The following is a 17,044-nucleotide window of genomic DNA, read 5'->3' as shown; positions in this document are numbered from 1 at the left end:
TGGTTCTCCCCTGGCCCTGATGGCTCTGGTGGCCCTGATGGCTCTCCCCTGGCTCTGATGGTTCTCCCCTGGCCCTGATGGCCCTGGTGGCTCTTCCCCCGGCAGTGTGGCGATGACCTGAGGCAGGACATGCTGACGCTGCAGATGATCCGCATCATGAACAAGATCTGGGTGCAGGAGGGGCTGGACATGCGCATGGTCATCTTCCGCTGCTTCTCCACCGGCCGTGGGCGAGGTGAGACGGAGTTTGGGTGTCCCCAGGGGTCCCCAGTGGGGCTGGGGATGGCCCGGGACATCCTGGGGTCTGATCCCACCAGCCCATCCCTGTCACGCAGTGGTGACGGGTGAGGAGCGGCTGGGTTGGTGACAGAGGGGATCGGGGTCGTGGTTCTTGGGGTTGAAGGGTCTCACCCTGCTGTCCCACCTGCCAGGCATGGTGGAGATGATCCCCAACGCCGAGACCCTGCGGAAGATCCAGGTGGAGCACGGCGTGACCGGCTCCTTCAAGGACCGGCCGCTGGCGGACTGGCTGCAGAAACACAACCCCGAGGAGGATGAGTACGAGAAGGTGAGGAAGAATCCCCGCTCCTCGTGTCCTCCATTCCAGGGACCAGCCCCTTGCTTCCATGCTTTCTCCATGTCCTTCCCTCTTCCTTACAGGCTGTGGAAAACTTCATCTACTCCTGCGCCGGCTGCTGCGTGGCCACCTACGTGCTGGGCATCTGCGACAGGCACAACGACAACATCATGCTCAAGACCACGGGCCACATGTTCCACATCGATTTCGGCCGGTTCCTGGGCCACGCCCAGATGTTCGGCAACATCAAGAGGTGAGAGAGGCCCCTGGGACCTCCTGCCCTGCTCCCTGCTGAGGGGGAAGCTCCCTGTCCTTGTCCTGGTGGTGGGTGACCCCTCCTTCATATCTTTGTGGTGGGTGACCTCTCCTTCATGTCCTGGTGGTGGGTGACCTCTCCCTGTCATCCCAGTGGTGGCCACAGTGACCTCTCCCTCTCCACGTCCTGGCAATAGGTGACCTCTCCCTCTTCTTGTCCTGGTGGGAGGTGACCTCCTTCTGTCCTTGTCCTGGTGGTGGGTGACCTGTCCCTCTCCTCATCCTGGTGATCAGTGACCTCCTCCTCTCCATGTCCTGGCAGTGGGCGACTTCTCCCTCTTCTCATCCTGCCCCCCACCCCAGCTCACTTTGTCCCTCCTGTCCCCCAACACAGGGACCGTGCGCCGTTTGTCTTCACCTCGGACATGGCATATGTCATCAACGGTGGGGACAAGCCCTCCAGCCGCTTCCACGACTTCGTGGACCTGTGCTGCCAGGCCTACAACCTGATCCGCAAGCACACCCACCTCTTCCTCAACCTGCTGGGGCTGGTGAGAGCCGGGGGGACAGAAAATTCCCCTCAGCGCGGCACGGGGGTCCCTTTGTCCCCTGTGCTCACCCCTGCCCTCCCTGCCAGATGCTCTCCTGTGGCATCCCCGAGCTCTCTGACCTGGAGGACCTCAAGTACGTTTACGATGCGCTGAGGCCGCAGGACTCTGATGCTGATGCCACCACCTACTTCACCAGGTAGGGACACCAGGGGAGGGTGACACAGCAGTGGCTGGAGGCTCCCTGGGACAGTGGTGTCACAGACATGTTTTATGAAAAATCCTTTCCTTAGGAGTGTTTCTCCTGAGAAGCTGAGAGGCCTCAGGAACAAAATTATGTAAACATTGATTATCTGCTGCTGTGGAATGCAACAGGTGCATCTGGGATTGGTCTCATGTGGTTGTTTCTAATTAATGGCCAATCACAGTCCAGCTATCTCGGACTCTCTGAGAGTCAGGAGCTTTTGTTATTCATTCCAATTTTTTTCTTTGCTTGCAAGCCTTCTGATGAAATCCTTTCTTCTCTTATTTTAGTATATATTTTATAGTATATAAATATTATATATATAATATTATATATATTAAAAGACATAATATTTATATATTATATATTATCTATAGTATATATTTTATTATATATATTATTATATATAATATATAATAGTTATTATTATATTATTATTAATATATATTTAAATATATATAATACATATTGTATAAACATATAATATAAACATACTATATTTTTAAGATAATATATATCATAAAATAATAAATCAGCCTTCTGAGACGTGGAGTCACATCCTCGTCTCTCCCCTCTTCCTGGGGCTCCTGTGTACGCCGCCACACGGTGGCACTGAGCGGGCGGTGGCCTCGTTGCAGGTTGATCGAGTCCAGCCTGGGCAGCGTGGCCACCAAGCTCAACTTCTTCATCCACAACCTGGCGCAGATGAAGTTCACGGGCTCGGAGGCGCGGCCCACGCTGTCCTTCGCGCCCCGCACGCACACCCTCAAGACGTCCGGCCGGATCCGCGACGTCTTCCTCTGCCGCCACGAGAGGGTCTTCAACCCCAGCAAGGGCTACGTGAGTGGGGACAGCTGGGGACAGGCCCCAGGCTGGGCTCGGGGCGCCCCAGCTCCGCCATCCCACGTCACGGCCCTGCCTCTTTGCAGACCTACGTGGTGAAGGTGCAGAGGGACAACCCCGGCGAGGTCGCCTTCGTGCAGCGCACCTTCGAGGAGTTCCAGGAGCTGCACAACAAACTGCGCCTCCTCTTCCCCTCCTCGCTGCTGCCCAGGTAGCCCTGAAGCCCCTCAGGACTCCAGGGACTCCCCAAAAGCCCCTGGGGCCCCGCTGAGTGTCTGTCTGTCCCCGCAGCTTCCCCAGCAGGTTCATCATCGGGCGCTCGCGGGGCGAGGCGGTGGCCGAGCGGCGCAAGGAGGAGCTCAACGGCTACATCTGGCACCTGATCCATGCTGCCCCTGAGGTGGCAGAGGTGGGGACACGGGGTGGGGGCTGCGGGGAGGTGGGGACAGCGCCAGGGCCACCAGCGAGGTGGGGAAACACTTGGGGACAGCACAGCTCGTAGAGCATCAACGTGTGCCCCACGTAGAGCATTGGCGCACGCCCTGGTTTTGGATGGCGGGTTGGTTGTCACTGCTGTCACCACTAATGTCACCTCCTGACCCTGCAGTGTGACCTCATCTACACCTTCTTCCACCCCCTGCCCCGGGATGAGAAGGCGGCTGGAACCAACCCGACCCCAAAGCCGGCAGGTGGGGAAGGGGTGATTTTGGGGGGTGACTTTGGGGGTCGATGGCAAGGGGTGACGTCAGGGGTGTCCCATCCCTCCTGTCCCCCTCTCCAGATGCCACGTGGGCTCGATCCCTGGGCAAGGTCGGCGGGGAGGTGAAGCTCTCCATCTCCTACAAGAACAACAAGCTCTTCATCATGGTGATGCACATCCGAGGGCTGGTAGGACCCACGGCACCCACGGGAGCGGGGCTTGGGGGGCTGTCCCCTCCCTGTGCTCACAGCATGTCCCCAATGTGCCCCGCAGCCACCCCTGCAGGACGGCAACGACCCCGACCCTTACGTCAAGACCTACCTGCTGCCCGACCCCCAAAAAACCACCAAGAGGAAAACCAAAGTGGCCCGGAAAACCTGCAACCCCACCTACAACGAGATGGTAGGAGGAGGGACAGGGACGGGTTTGGGGTGTCCCCAGGGGTGGCCGTGGCTGAGGGTTTGTCCCCGTTGTGTCCCACAGCTGGTGTACGACGGGATCCCCCGGGGGGACCTGGAGCAGCGGGAGCTGCGGCTGAGCGTGCTGAGCGAGGAAGGATTTTGGGAGAACATCCTGCTGGGGGAGGTTGGGATTCGCCTCCGCGACCTGGACCTGGCCCAGGAGAAGATGGGCTGGTTCGCCCTGGGCTCCCGCGGCCACGGCACCCTCTGAGTCCCCAAAAGTGGCTTCTTTTTTAAGTTTACCTTGTGTCAAGGGAGCAACGCGGGGAGGGCGGGGCGTGGGGCGGTTCGTGGGGTTATTTCTTCCTTTGGGATATCCGTATTTTAATTTTTTTAATAACGAGTAGCGTGAGCACCGGGGCGGAGGGGAGGGCGAGGTAGCACAGGGAGAGTTGGGGGGCGTGTGGACCCCTCCCACCCCAGGAACTGGGCAATTCCCACCGCGGGGAATTCGCTCCCAAAGGAGAGCGGCGTGGCGAGTTGCCCGTCCCGTTGCTGTCCCCCTGCGCTGGGGACATCTGTGTCCTTCCCGCCTGCCACCCGGCCCCGGGTGCGGGCTTGGTGCCTGTGGTGCTTTGTTTACAGCGACAGCTCCGTAAACGGACGAAATGTTTCTCAGGATCGAGAATAATTAACTTTAACCTTTATATTAAAAGTTTTAAATATTGGATCTGGTGGCTGTTGGGGCGTGGGGGGGGGCGATCTGGCTTCTCGAGGGTGAGGGAGTTGGGAATCTCCTGCCTTAGGGCCCTCCTGCCTGGAACACGGGAATGGGATCAAAAAAGGGGATGAAAGGCAGGGGTGGCACATCTGCCCCCTGCCTGCGCATCTGGGCACACATCTGCCCGCACCTCGGCCCACCGCACCCTCCAGAACACCGAGCCCTGGGGGTCTGGGGTCTGCCTCCCTCAACCCCCAGCATCCTCCAGCTGCTCTCACAGTGCGTCCCTCACCCAGCGCTGTCCCTGGGGCTCAAAAAGTGTCCCCAAGGTGTCCCCAAAGCGTCCCCTGCCCAGCCCCGGGTGGGCTCGGGGTGCCCCCGCTCCCCCCAGACCCCGCCGCGCCGCCAGGGGGCGCTGCCGTGCGCCGCGCGCTGGCTGATGCAATCCCAGCAGGGCGTGGCCACACGAGGGAGTGGGCGGGGCAGAGAAGGTGACGCCCCGCCCCTCCCTCTGGGGACGGGAAGCGTTGAGGCGGCGGCGCCGCCATTTTGTGCTGAAGCTGCCTCAGGATGGAGTCGAAACCCGAACCGGAGCTGCCCGCCGCCCGCCGAGCCTTCAGACTCACCGCCCCGCCACGGAGCGCCGCTCCACACACCCCTCCGCACCGCTGGCAGCGCTGAACGGCCTCATGGAGCACAGCGGACGCGAACGCGCCGGCCCCGGCTTGGGATGGGCCCGACTGGGCCTGGCCGGGGCCTGGCCGAAGCTGGCGGGGCCCAGCGCGGCGCCCGCCGGCGGCTCGTCCCAGGCGAGCCCGCCCTTCTCGTGGCTGCGCGTGGTGTCGCAGCTGCTGTCGCCGCTTCCCGCCCTCCTGCAGCGGCTGCTGCCCGGCGCCGCGCTGAGCTCCGCGCTCTGCCCCGCCAAGGCACCGCCGCCGCTGGTGCTGCTGCCCAGGGCGGACACCTCGCTGGACTGGACCGAGGAGAAACTCCCGGAGAAGCGGCCGGAGGGCGGCCCGGAGCCGCAGGCGGGGCTGTGGGGAGCAGGGCTGGTAAGGAACAGTCTGGGAGCCCTTCCCATGGATTTGTACGTGCTGGGCTTGGAGCAGGGCAAGAGCCACCTGCCGCAGCCCCTGCGAGCCGAGGGCTTGCCCGAGGTTGAATTCCTGCGCAGCAAGCGCCTGGCGTTCCTCCAGCGCTGGCATCTGCCCGTGCCCGACCCCGACCACGGCTACCACAGCCTGGAGGAGGAGCAGCAGCAGCAGAACAGGGGCGTCTGCCGGGAAATTGGGGAGCAGCGCGGCAATAGGGGGGATTTAGAGCAGCCCGAGGGTGTCCCCGAGGAGCAGGAGGGGCTCCGGGGTGCGGCTGAGGAGGAGGAGGAGGAAGCCTTGGCTGGAGAGGAACGGGAGGACTCGGAAACAGAGCAAGACTTCCCAATTTCCACCAGACCTGCCTGTGCGAATAAATTAATCGATTATATCATCGGGGGAGTATCCAGCGGGGAGGAGAGTGAGGGTGAGGAAGACTGGGATGATGGTGATGATGATGATGAAGATGATGATGATGGGTTTGACAGCGAAGAGCTGCCCTCGGACTCAGACGCCGGCAGCCAGGACGGGGAGAGGCTTCATCTGTGGAATTCCTTCTACAGCTTGGATCCCTACAACCCTCAGAACTTCACAGCCACCATCCAGACGTCTTCCAGCGAGCCGGGAAAGGAAATGTCGGACGTGGAGGAGGAGGAGGAGGAGGAGGAGGAAGACTCGTGGGCAGAGTCCTCCGAGGGCTCGCCTAGTTCCGAGGAGGACGAGTGGGACTGCGAGAGCGTGGATGAGGCGGAGAGCTTGAAGCTCTGGAACTCGTTCTGTAGCTCGGACGATCCCTATAACCCTTTAAATTTCACGGCGGCCTTTCAGACAGCGGAGAGAAAAGGGACGCCGGGTTTCCAAGGGGCGGAGAGGGCGATTTCTGCCCCCTCGGAGCGTTTCAGCGTGTGTAGGGTACAGCTGGAAAAACACAACTGCGGGAGCGCTGAACCGGGCCAGAGCAGGGAGAAAACGGCGAGTTCCAAGCGGAAAAAGGTAGAGAGATTTTATTCATATTTTTGTGTTTCGGGATTGTTGAGATTAAAAAAAAAATAATCAAACAAACAAACCCACACTGCGCCAAGTGGGGGTGAGGTCAGCGTTCCGTATGTGCTGATAATTTCCCTGGAATGCTGCGCCTCATCCTCGGCACGTGATGGGAAATTCTGAGACTCATTCTGAGACTCGCTGACGAGGATTTTTTTTTTTCCTCTAGACTCAAAGTTCCATTTTCCGTTTCGAGTTGTAATTTCTCTTCTGTTCCTCTTGTGGTTTCGACGTCAGGGAAACTCCAGGCCTGGGGTGGAAATTTTTTCCCTGAAAAACTCCAGGGCTGTGAGGAGTTTCCCTGAAAAGCACCAGTTTAAGTTATTTAGGACCCGAAACCGAAAGATTTTTTAGGATTTTTTTATAACCCAGGTTGGCTTGTTCAGTGCTCTGGACTAAACTGAGGTTCCCATATAAATTCTCCCAATATTCCCATTTCCGTTTAAGATAGTATTAAATATTATAATATTTAAATTATATTTTTTATAAATAGAATATTTCTATTCATATCTAGACAATAGGTATAAACAATATTTCAATTCTACAGTAAATTGAAACAATAAACAGTATTTCTATTCTACAGCTAGACAAGTATGGATAGCTATTTATGGGATAGTTATTTATGGGAGGGATGTAATCAAAAACTGGGCTTTTGAGCCCAAATAGAGTAATTTGATTTTTTAAAAGTAATTTGGGTAATAAATAATAATAATAATAATAATAATAATAATAATAATAATAATAATAATAATAATAATAATAATATCTGTGCTGGGATGAGATAAACAGGAATTTATCCTAAATTTTGTGGTGCTGCAGATGTTCAAGGTGGATACCTCAAACATCTGGATGAGGAATGACTCGAATACCAAATCCTTGGGCAATCCAGTGGTGGAACAAACCACGCAAATAGCGAATATTTCTAATTATTTCACATTATTTTCCCAGCAGATACATTTATTTTCCTGCATTAATTCCCATTAATAATTAACTTGGAGCACTCCCAAGTGTTGGGGCTGCGATTGCAGCAGGAATTTTTGGCTCGGGTGCTGTGGTGAAAGAAGGGATGAGGTGGCCGCAATGTCCCAAATGACATCAGAGCCCCGGGAATTGTGGCTCCGACTGATGTAAAAAAGCTGCAAGGTGGGGACGGGCTGATGTAACAGCTCCTAAAGCAGCTCCTGCAGGGGCCGGGCACATTCCTGAGGATTCCCGGGGATTTTTGGGATTATTCAAGGCCGTTCCCGGCTGGAATCCCGCAGGGTGTTGGTCCCAAAACCAGGAAACCCGGGGGTGTTGGTGGCACTTGGGGCTCAGCTCTGTGAGGGCCCCTGTGGCCCCTCCTGGCTCCACTCCCTGGGACTTTTGGCACCAGGGAATTCCTTGACCCAAAAATGCTGAATTTTGGAGATCTCCTGGTCCTATCCCAGCACAAAACCCCCCCTGGGACACTGGGAATTGTCCCTCATGGAACAGGATCACCCCAGGGAATTCCTTGACCCTCAAATGCTGAATTTTGGAGATCTCCTGGTCCTGTCCTTGCACAACCCCCCCCTGGGACACTGGGAATTGTCCCTCACGGAATGGGATCACCCCAGGGAATTCCATGACCCAAAATTGCTGAATTTTGGAGATCTCCTGGTCCTATCCCAGCACAAAACCCCCCCTGGGACACTGGGAATTGTCCCTCATGGAATGGGATCACCCCAGGGAATTCCTTGACCCAAAAATGCTGAATTTTGGAGATCTCCTGGTCCTATCCTTGCACAAAACCCCCCCCTGGGACACTGGGAATTGTCCCTCATGGAATGGGATCACCCCAGGGAATTCCTTGACCCAAAAATGCTGAATTTTGGAGATCTCCTGGTCCTATCCCAGCACAAAACCCCCCCTGGGACACTGGGAATTGTCCCTCATGGAATGGGATCACCCCAGGGAATTCCTTGAGCCAAAAATGCTGAATTTTGGAGATCTCCTGGTCCTATCCTTGCACAAAACCCCCCCTGGGACACTGGGAATTGTCCCTCATGGAATGGGATCACCCCAGGGAATTCCTTGACCCTCAAATGCTGAATTTTGGAGATCTCCTGGTCCTATCCCAGCACAAAACCCCCCCTGGGACACTGGGAATTGTCCCTCATGGAATGGGATCACCCCAGGGAATTCCTTGACCCAAAAATGCTGAATTTTGGAGATCTCCTGGTCCTGTCCCAGCACAAAAACCCCCCCTGGGACACTGGGAATTGTCCCTCATGGAACGAGATCACCCCAGGGAATTCCTTGACCCAAAAATGCTGAATTTTGGAGATCTCCTGGTCCTATCCTTGCACAAAACCCCCCCTGGGACACTGGGAATTGTCCCTCATGGAATGGGATCACCCCAGGGAATTCCATGACCCAAAAATGCTGAATTTTGGAGATCTCCTGGTCCTGTCCTTGCACAAAACCCCCCCTGGGACACTGGGAATTGTCCCTCATGGAATGGGATCACCCCAACCCTTCTGGAATTCCAGATTTTCCTGTTTGGAAGCTCCCTGCAGCACCAGCACCCTCCTCGTTGTGCTGATAAATCCTAGGAATGGAGCAGCATTTTTTATTTTATTTTTTTTCCATTTCCATGGGGTTTTTTCCTGCTTCCAGGAGTATTTGTCCTGGAGCAGAGTTGGTTTGGAGGAGTCAGTCCTGATTTTAGAGTAAATCCTGATTTTAGAGTAAATCCTGATTTCAGTTTGTGCCTTTTTATAGCTGAATGCCAAATAAAGTCAAACAGTCCAGCAGGAGCCTAAAATAAGCTGGGTTTAACTCAGACTTAAATCCTTCCTATGACCTTAGTCTAAACCCTGCCAAGTGCACATCCTGAGCCTAGCAATTCCTTTATTTACTTAAAATAGCTGCTAAAAGGACTTAAAAGTGAAAGATTTTGTGTATATTTTTAATTTCTTATGTGAACTCCACCCCCTGGAATTCCAAGAGAGATTATGACAGTTTTTGTGTATATTTTTAATTTCATTACATCAACTCCACCCCTAGAATTCCAGGAGGGATTGTGACAGTTTTTATGTGTGTATTTTTAATTTCTTATGTGAACTCCACTCCCTGAAATTCTATGAGGGATTGTGACAGTTTTTATGTCTATATTTTTAATTAATTTCATTATGTGAACTCCACCCCCTAGAATTCCAGGAGGGATTGTGAGTTTTTTGTGTGCATATTTAAAATTTCATCACATAAACTCCACCCCTAGAATTCCAGGAAGGATTGTGAGTTTTTGGTGTATATTTTTCATTCATTTCATTATGTGAATTCCAGGAGGAATTGTGAGGTTTTTTTGTGTATATTTTTAATTTCCTTACACGAACTCCACCCTGGAATTCCAAGAGGGATTGTGACAGTTTTTGTGTGCTTATTTAAAATTTCCTCACATAAACTCCACCCCTAGGATTCCAAGAGGGATTGTGAGTTTTGTGTGTATATTTTTCATTCATTTCATTATGTGAACTCCAGGAATTCCAGGAGGAATTGTGAGGTTTTTTTGTGTATATTTTTAATTTCCTTACACAAACTCCACCCTAGAATTCCAAGAAGGATTGTGAGTTTTGTGTGTATATTTTTCATTCATTTCATTATGTGAACTCCAGGAATTCCAGGAGGGATTGTGAGTTTTTTGTGTATATTTTTAATTTCCTTACACGAACTCCACCCCTGGAATTCCAAGAAGGATTGTGAGTTTTGTGTGTATATTTTTAATTTCCTTACACAAACTCCACCCCTGGCATTCCAGGACAGAGGGGTTGTGACAGTTTCTGTGTATTTTTACTCAGGACGGGTTGTTCCGGTCACATTGGGATGAGTGTTGGTGTTGGCCCCTGTTGCTCCCTTATCTGTCCCCTGGTGACTCACGGGGCTCTTGACTCAACAAAACCCTCTGGGTTTGTTTTGGGGTTGTTAGGAAATCCTCAGCAATCCCCCAGTGCCAGCAGGGATCCCAGAATCCCATCAGGGATCCCAGAATCCCATCAGGGATCCCACAGTTCCAGCAGCGACCCCAGAATCCCAGCAGGGATCTCAAAATCCCATCGGGGATCCCAAAGTTGGAGCAGTGACCCCAAAATCCCATCAGGGATCCCAAAGTTGGAGCAGTGACCCCAAAATCCCATCAGGGATCCCAAAGTTGGAGCAGTGACCCCAAAATCCCATCAGGGATCCCACAGTCCCAGCAGTGACCCCAAAATCCCATCAGGGATCCCAAAGTTGGAGCAGTGACCCCAAAATCCCAGCAGGGATCCCAAAGTCCCAGCAGTGACCCCAAAATCCCATCAGGGATCCCAAAGTCCCAGCAGTGACCCCAGAATCCCATCAGGGATCCCAAAGTCCCAGCAGTGACCCCAAAATCCCATCAGGGATCCCAAAGTTGGAGCAGTGACCCCAAAATCCCATCAGGGATCCCAAAGTCCCAGCAGTGACCCCACAATCCCAGCAGGGATCCCAAAGTTCCAGCAGGGATCCTGAAGTCCCAGCAGCAGTCCCACACATGCTTTAATCATATTCTGTTTATTTCTATAATATTCTAAAGCCATATTTTACTTATTTCTATATATTTTTTATGTTTTTATCCACTCTTCAACCTGACTTTGGACACTCCCAGGGATGGAGCAGCCACAGCTCCTCTGGGAGTCCCATCCCAGTCAGGAATCCCTTCCCAATAACCTTCAGAACAAATTCCCAACCCTTTCACCACTCAACAACTCCAACCCAGAACCACCACTTTGAGCACCCATTTGCTGAGAACTCCTGCCTGCCCCCCCTGTTTTGCAGGTGACATTCCAGGAGGAGGTGACAGAGTATTACATAGGCAGTGAGGAGGACCGCAAGGGCCTTGTAGTTTATTTATTTCTGTAATATTCTAAAGCCGTATTTTATTTATTTTTATCTATTTTTTAATGTTTTTATCCACTCTCCTGCCTGACTTTGGGCACACCCAGGATGGAGCAGCCACAGCTCCTCTGGGAGTTCCACCATTCCCGTCCCAGTCAGGAATCCCTTCCCTCAGAACATCCCTCAGAAAAGATTCCCAACCCTTTCACCACTCAACAGCTTTAACTCCAAACCCCAAACCAGCCCTTTGAGCACCCATTTGCTGATAATTCCTGCCTGCCCCCCTGTTTTGCAGGTGACATTCCAGGAGGAGGTGACAGAGTATTACATCAGCAGCGAGGAGGATCGCAAGGGCCTCATAGTTTATTTATTTCTATAATATTCTAAAGCCATATTTTACTTATTTTTATCTACTTTTTTGCTGTTTTTTATCCATTTTCCAGCCTGACTTTGGACACTCTCAGGATGGAGCAGCCACAGCTCCTCTGGGAGTCCCATCCCAGTCAGGAATCCCTTCCAATTACTCCAGAGAAAAGATTCACAACCTTTCACCACTCAACAGCTTTGACTCCAAACCCCCAAACCCACCACTTCAAACATTGATTTGCTGATAATTCCTGCCTGAATCCCTTCTTTTGCAGGTGACATTCCAGGAGGAGGTGACAGAGTATTACATCAGCAGTGAGGAGGACCGGAACGGCTTCATAGTTTATTTATTTCTGTCATATTTTAAAGCCATATTTTACTTATTTCTATCTATTTTTTCTGGTTTTTATCCACTCTCCAGCCTGACTTTGGACACTCCCAGGGATGGAGCAGCCGCAGCTCCTCTGCCAATCCCATCCCAGTCAGGAATCCCTTCCCAGCATCCCTCAGAACAAATTCCCAACCCTTTCACCGCTCAACAACTTTGACTCCAGAACCCCAAACCCAGCACTTCAAACATTGATTTGCTGATAATTCCTGCCTGCCCTGTTCTGCAGGTGACATTCCAGGAGGAGGTGACAGAGTATTACATCAGCAGCGAGGAGGATCGCAAGGGGCCCTGGGAGGAGCTGGCCCGGGACGGCTGCCGGTTCCAGCGGCGCATCCAGGAGACCGAGGAGGCCATTGGCCACTGCCTGAGCACGGAGCACAGGCTGAGGGTCCTGCACAGGCTCCAGCAATCCCAGTCCCACAGGACTGAGCCCTTCTAGCACCTCACAACCCCTGACCCTTCCATTCATGGGATCTCGACCACAAGTGGCAGCTGCATGTGCTGAAACGGGGAGAAAAACGGGATTTGGGGTTTTTTTCCCCTTTGTTTTGGGTTGTTTTTTTTCCCCAGTTTGATATTCAACCAATTCTTGGTTTGATATTCAGATAAAAGCCCTGGAGCTCCCTGAAAAGGTGCTCTAATTGCATTCCTGTTCATTAGCACTTGACACACACAACCAGACTGCTTGGGGTTCAATCCATTCCCTAAAAATGCCTTTTCCTGCCATACCTTGGGAAGTGTGGGGACTCTTCCGTTGGATTTTTGCACTTTGGAAAAAACAAAAACAAAAAAAAAAACAAAGCAAAACCTATTTTGAAGGAAATATTTATGGGGTTCATTCCCTAGAATTGCAGTTTTGATTTCAAATTCCCTGTGGGATGTGCAGGTCAGGGTTTTGTTGGGTTTTTTTATTTTTGTGTTTCTCCATTTTTTCCAGCTTCTCCAAAAGCTTCATTTTTCCTTCCTTTAAGGGATTTTTTTCCCATTTTTTTTTGTTTGTTTGGAATAATCCAATGTTTGAGTGTTTCTGGAGCTTTTTGAGGTTTGAATATTCCAGCCAAGCTTTGGTTTGATTGATTTCAATCATTCCCTTTGCCAGGATTATTCCAAAGGGTTCTGCCTGCTTGGCCAACAAATTCCTTGGGTTTTTAGAGCAAGGAAATTCCTCATCCCAATTAATAATTAAAACTCCATGAGGGCTGTGGATGATGCTTGAATTTAGGGAGAAAAATTCCTGAATTATTGAATTAATCTTTGCTGTAATTCTGCTTTGGGAGAGGGATTGAAGTGAGTTTTTATATCCAATCTGCTTGTCCTGATAATTTTCTTGGATTTAAGGAAATTATCTTGGATTTAAAGAAAATGTCAAGACAAAAATTCCTTGTTTTCTTTCCCAAAAATCAGTATTAACTCTTTGTTTCTGCACTGGGGTCATCAGAAACATTTCAGTGAGAGGACAAAACTCTTTATTTATATTCTTAATTTAAAATCTTACATTATTTAATCCAAATCCATGAGGGGAAAAGAGCTTTGGAGCTGGAGGTTGGTGTGGGAATTTTCCAAGCAGGGAAAATAAAAATGGAAAAATTCCAATGTTTGCACAAAGTTGGGTCAATAAATCAATTATTTGTTCAGCTGGCCAGAATAATTTCCATTTTATAGAAGAAAAACCTTAAAGTGCTTTAAATTTATCCTTAATTCCTTCAGTTTTTAACTTGGGAGAAAATTATTACTTCCTGCTTTATCCTGACTTGAAAATCCCAGAATTTTTGGATTTATCCTTTATTTTTATTGCAGGAAGTGGTTTCTTTGAGTTGAGAAATCCTCTTTTTGTGATGCAATAAGAAAATGTAGGGGATGAATTAAATTTAGGGGATGAATTAAATTACAGCTGCGTTAATTCAAATTCCAACTGTTTGCCATCCCAAAAATTTGATTTTTTTTCCTAAAAAAAAAAAAAAGAAAAAAAAAAAGAAAAAAATTTAATTTGCATCATTCCCTCAAATCCTGAAAAATCCATTTGGAATTTTTGGAGGATTTTACTCACATTGGATTTTGCTTTTTTAATTCAGGATGGGGCAAACCAACCAAAAAAAACCCCAAAAAAATGGAATTCCAAGAAGAAAAAAGTGTGGATTTCTGATCATTCCAAGGAAAACACACAATGTGAATTTTTCCATGGATCTCCCAGTTGGTTTTTCCCTCGGATCTCCCAATCCCTGAGATTTTTGGGATTTTTTGGGATTTTTTTGGGATTTTTTTGGGATTGTGGTGCTTCAGTTCTTTCTGGACAACTCGGATTTCTTGGTGCTCAGGAGAAACCTTGGGAATGCTGGGAATCCAGAACTGCTTGGAAAAATGGGATCTCAAGAAGGACAAAAGCTGCTTCCAAAGGGTTCAAACCTTGGAAAAAAATGAGATTTTTTTTTAAAAAAATCAGAATTCCCATGAATGAATTTTCCCCATTTCTCCAACCTCCTTTTATTCCAGCTGTTCCAGCAGAAAATGGAATTTAATTAGCACCAAACCCATCCCTGAACACCTCAGAGCTCCCTTTTTTCCCTTGAAAATTCCTTAAAATATATGGGAAGCAAAACTTGGAGGGAATTAAATCAAAACTGTGATCTGCAGATTTTTATTTTTGTATCATTTTGGGGGGGAAAAGTTTGGATTTGGCTTTCTATGGATTTTCTTTTGATTTGTGGCCGCTTTGGTGGGGTTTTTTCTACCTAAAAATTCTATTTCTGTACATAAGAAACGATTCAGGACTAATCTGTGTGTTGTAATAAAGAGATTTGCAAGATACATTTGGGGAAAAACAGCTGGAAAATCCAATTTTGGGTTGGATTTCTGGGGTGGTGTTTGTCATTCCTTGGGGTTTTAGGGCAGGGAATTCCATCCAAGGGGGCTCCTCTGAAGCTGGAATTCCTGACAGGAGCTGGGAAATGATCCCAAAATCAGGGCTGGAGGAATAAAACTGCGTTTTTCCAGGGATTCTCAAGGAATGGGATGAAGAATTTTTGGGATTTTACCAAAATCCTGCTGCCAGCTCCCTTTGGAGGTGACACCCTCAAGGGTTCTGCTCCACCTCTGGGAATCTCTGGAATTCTCAGGGAGTTTTGGGAAGAAATTTCCAAATTCTTGGAGGTTTATTCCTTAAAAAAACAACAAAAATTCACTCAGAATTCCCACCTTGGAGCCCAATCTGTGTTTTCCTCTCTTTGTTTTCACTTTATTCATCCCTAAAACAACCCCAAGGTTGATTTTCCTGATGATCAGGATTTAAACAAAACTGCTGGAATAAAGAAATAAACAGGGAATTTCCTGCAGTGTTCCTGAAAATAAAAAAAAAGATGGGAATGGGGGATGTGAGAGGGGGTTTAAAGCAGATTTTTTAAAATTCTGAAGAGTTAAAATCAGCTTTAAAATGGAAATTGGGATTTCTCCCTGCTGGAAGCGGCACAGTTGGGCTGCAGGCAGCAAATGCAGCCGGAGCACACAAATCCCACTGGGAATTCTTCATCTGCACTTGGAGGGGAACAATTCCTGCCCCAGAGCTGCAGCTTCTCCACAGGACTGAAGAATTCAATTGTGGGAGCCCCTGAGCTGCTGCTTTGATCCCAAAATTCAGGATTTTCCTGGAGCTGGGAAGCAGGAGAAGGAGGAAAGGTGGGGTTTGGTCACATTCCAGCCCCACTGAGCTTTAACCCAAGGTTTATTCTGGTTTTTTTGGAGGGGAGAAAGGGATTTAAATTAGGAATAAAGGATTGGAGCTGTCCTCAGGATAAAAACTCTGCCTGCTTTCCCCTTGGATGGGTGCTGCTTTCCTGGTCTGGGGTTTTGGGATGCATGGGGAACTTCCCCTGATCTTCCATTGCTGCTTTCTGCCAAAACAGAAATCATGGAATGCTTTGGGATGGGAAAAACAGCAAAGATCCCCCAGTCCCACCCCTTTTTCCTGTCCCAGAGAGCTCCAGGCTGGCCTGGACACCCCCAGGGAGGGACAGCTCAGGGATTCTCTGGGAATTCCTCCAAAAATCCCATCTGAGCCTCTGGGAAATCCAGGAAAACCTCAGGATGTGGGAATGTGCCCCTGGAGGAGGAGTTCCTTCCTTCCTTCCTTCCTTCCTTCCTTCCTTCCTTCCTTCCTTCCTTCCTTCCTTCCTTCCTTCCTTCCTTCCTTCCTTCCTTCCTTCCTTCCTTCCTTCCTTCCTTCCTTCCTTCCTTCCTTCCTTCCTTCCTTCCTTCCTTCCTTCCTTCCTTCCTTCCTTCCTTCCTTCCTTCCTTCCTTCCTTCCTTCCTTCCTTCCTTCCTTCCTTCCTTCCTTCCTTCCTTCCTTCCTTCCTTCCTTCCTTCCTTCCTTCCTTCCTTCCTTCCTTCCTTCCTTCCTTCCTTCCTTCCTTCCTTCCTTCCTTCCTTCCTTCCTTCCTTCCTTCCTTCCTTCCTTCCTTCCTTCCTTCCTTCCTTCCTTCCTTCCTTCCTTCCTTCCTTCCTTCCTTCCTTCCTTCCTTCCTTCCTTCCTTCCTTCCTTCCTTCCTTCCTTCCCTTCTTCCCTTCTTCCCTTCTTCCTTTCCCCTTTTTCCTATCATTTTTCCATCCCCACAAAGGCTCCCCAGGGTCATTGACTCCATGCCAGCTGTGCCCTCTCTGCATTCCAGCCACATCCCCTGGCTCGGGAATTTGGCACCTGGGCCCAGCTCTCTCTTTGTGCCCAGCAGAACATTTGGGTTCAGCTCCTCTTCCTGGGATAATTTAGGTTCCATTTGAGGTGCTGGCAAAGAGGGAAAAGCAGCTCCAGGTGGAAAACATTCCCAGAGCTGCAAGGAAGTTTTGTTGGCATGGCCCCACACCAGATTCCAGGAACTCAGGGCTTGGATGGAGCCCCCAGGGGGATGTTCTGGGGTGGGTGAACAGAGGTTCATCATCATCATCATCATCCTCCTTCTCCCTGTGTGTCCAGCCCAGCATTCCCAGCAGGAATGGCCCAG

At 50.2% G+C, this 17,044-nt stretch overlaps 2 protein-coding genes across 2 annotated transcripts in view; both read left to right on the top strand.

Annotated features, from left to right (window-relative positions):
• Nucleotides 1-4,296, top strand: part of PIK3C2B (phosphatidylinositol-4-phosphate 3-kinase catalytic subunit type 2 beta) — a 29,655-nt gene extending 25,359 nt beyond the window's left edge. Inside the window, exons 22-33 of the mRNA XM_054648543.2 lie at nucleotides 106-235; nucleotides 432-568; nucleotides 661-830; nucleotides 1,227-1,383; nucleotides 1,470-1,579; nucleotides 2,263-2,464; nucleotides 2,554-2,678; nucleotides 2,759-2,876; nucleotides 3,075-3,156; nucleotides 3,249-3,355; nucleotides 3,441-3,569; nucleotides 3,651-4,296. Of these exons, the coding sequence (XP_054504518.2) occupies nucleotides 106-235; nucleotides 432-568; nucleotides 661-830; nucleotides 1,227-1,383; nucleotides 1,470-1,579; nucleotides 2,263-2,464; nucleotides 2,554-2,678; nucleotides 2,759-2,876; nucleotides 3,075-3,156; nucleotides 3,249-3,355; nucleotides 3,441-3,569; nucleotides 3,651-3,839 (1,656 nt within the window). The 3' untranslated portion in view covers nucleotides 3,840-4,296. The remainder of the gene's footprint in view (nucleotides 1-105; nucleotides 236-431; nucleotides 569-660; nucleotides 831-1,226; nucleotides 1,384-1,469; nucleotides 1,580-2,262; nucleotides 2,465-2,553; nucleotides 2,679-2,758; nucleotides 2,877-3,074; nucleotides 3,157-3,248; nucleotides 3,356-3,440; nucleotides 3,570-3,650) is intronic.
• A 493-nt stretch (nucleotides 4,297-4,789) lies between these two features.
• PPP1R15B (protein phosphatase 1 regulatory subunit 15B) lies at nucleotides 4,790-14,861 on the top strand. Its single transcript, XM_054648965.2, has 2 exons — nucleotides 4,790-6,373; nucleotides 12,283-14,861. The coding sequence occupies exons 1-2, from the start codon at nucleotides 4,979-4,981 to the stop codon at nucleotides 12,493-12,495; spliced, it is 1,608 nt and encodes a 535-aa protein (XP_054504940.2). The 5' UTR covers nucleotides 4,790-4,978; the 3' UTR covers nucleotides 12,496-14,861.
• The last annotated feature ends 2,183 nt before the right edge of the window (nucleotides 14,862-17,044 follow it).

This window comes from Agelaius phoeniceus, chromosome 25 (assembly GCF_051311805.1).
Source record: "Agelaius phoeniceus isolate bAgePho1 chromosome 25, bAgePho1.hap1, whole genome shotgun sequence".
NCBI classification, from domain to species: domain Eukaryota; kingdom Metazoa; phylum Chordata; class Aves; order Passeriformes; family Icteridae; genus Agelaius; species Agelaius phoeniceus.
Note: the sequence above shows the minus strand (reverse complement) of the source record. Positions and strands in the feature narration are given on the sequence as shown.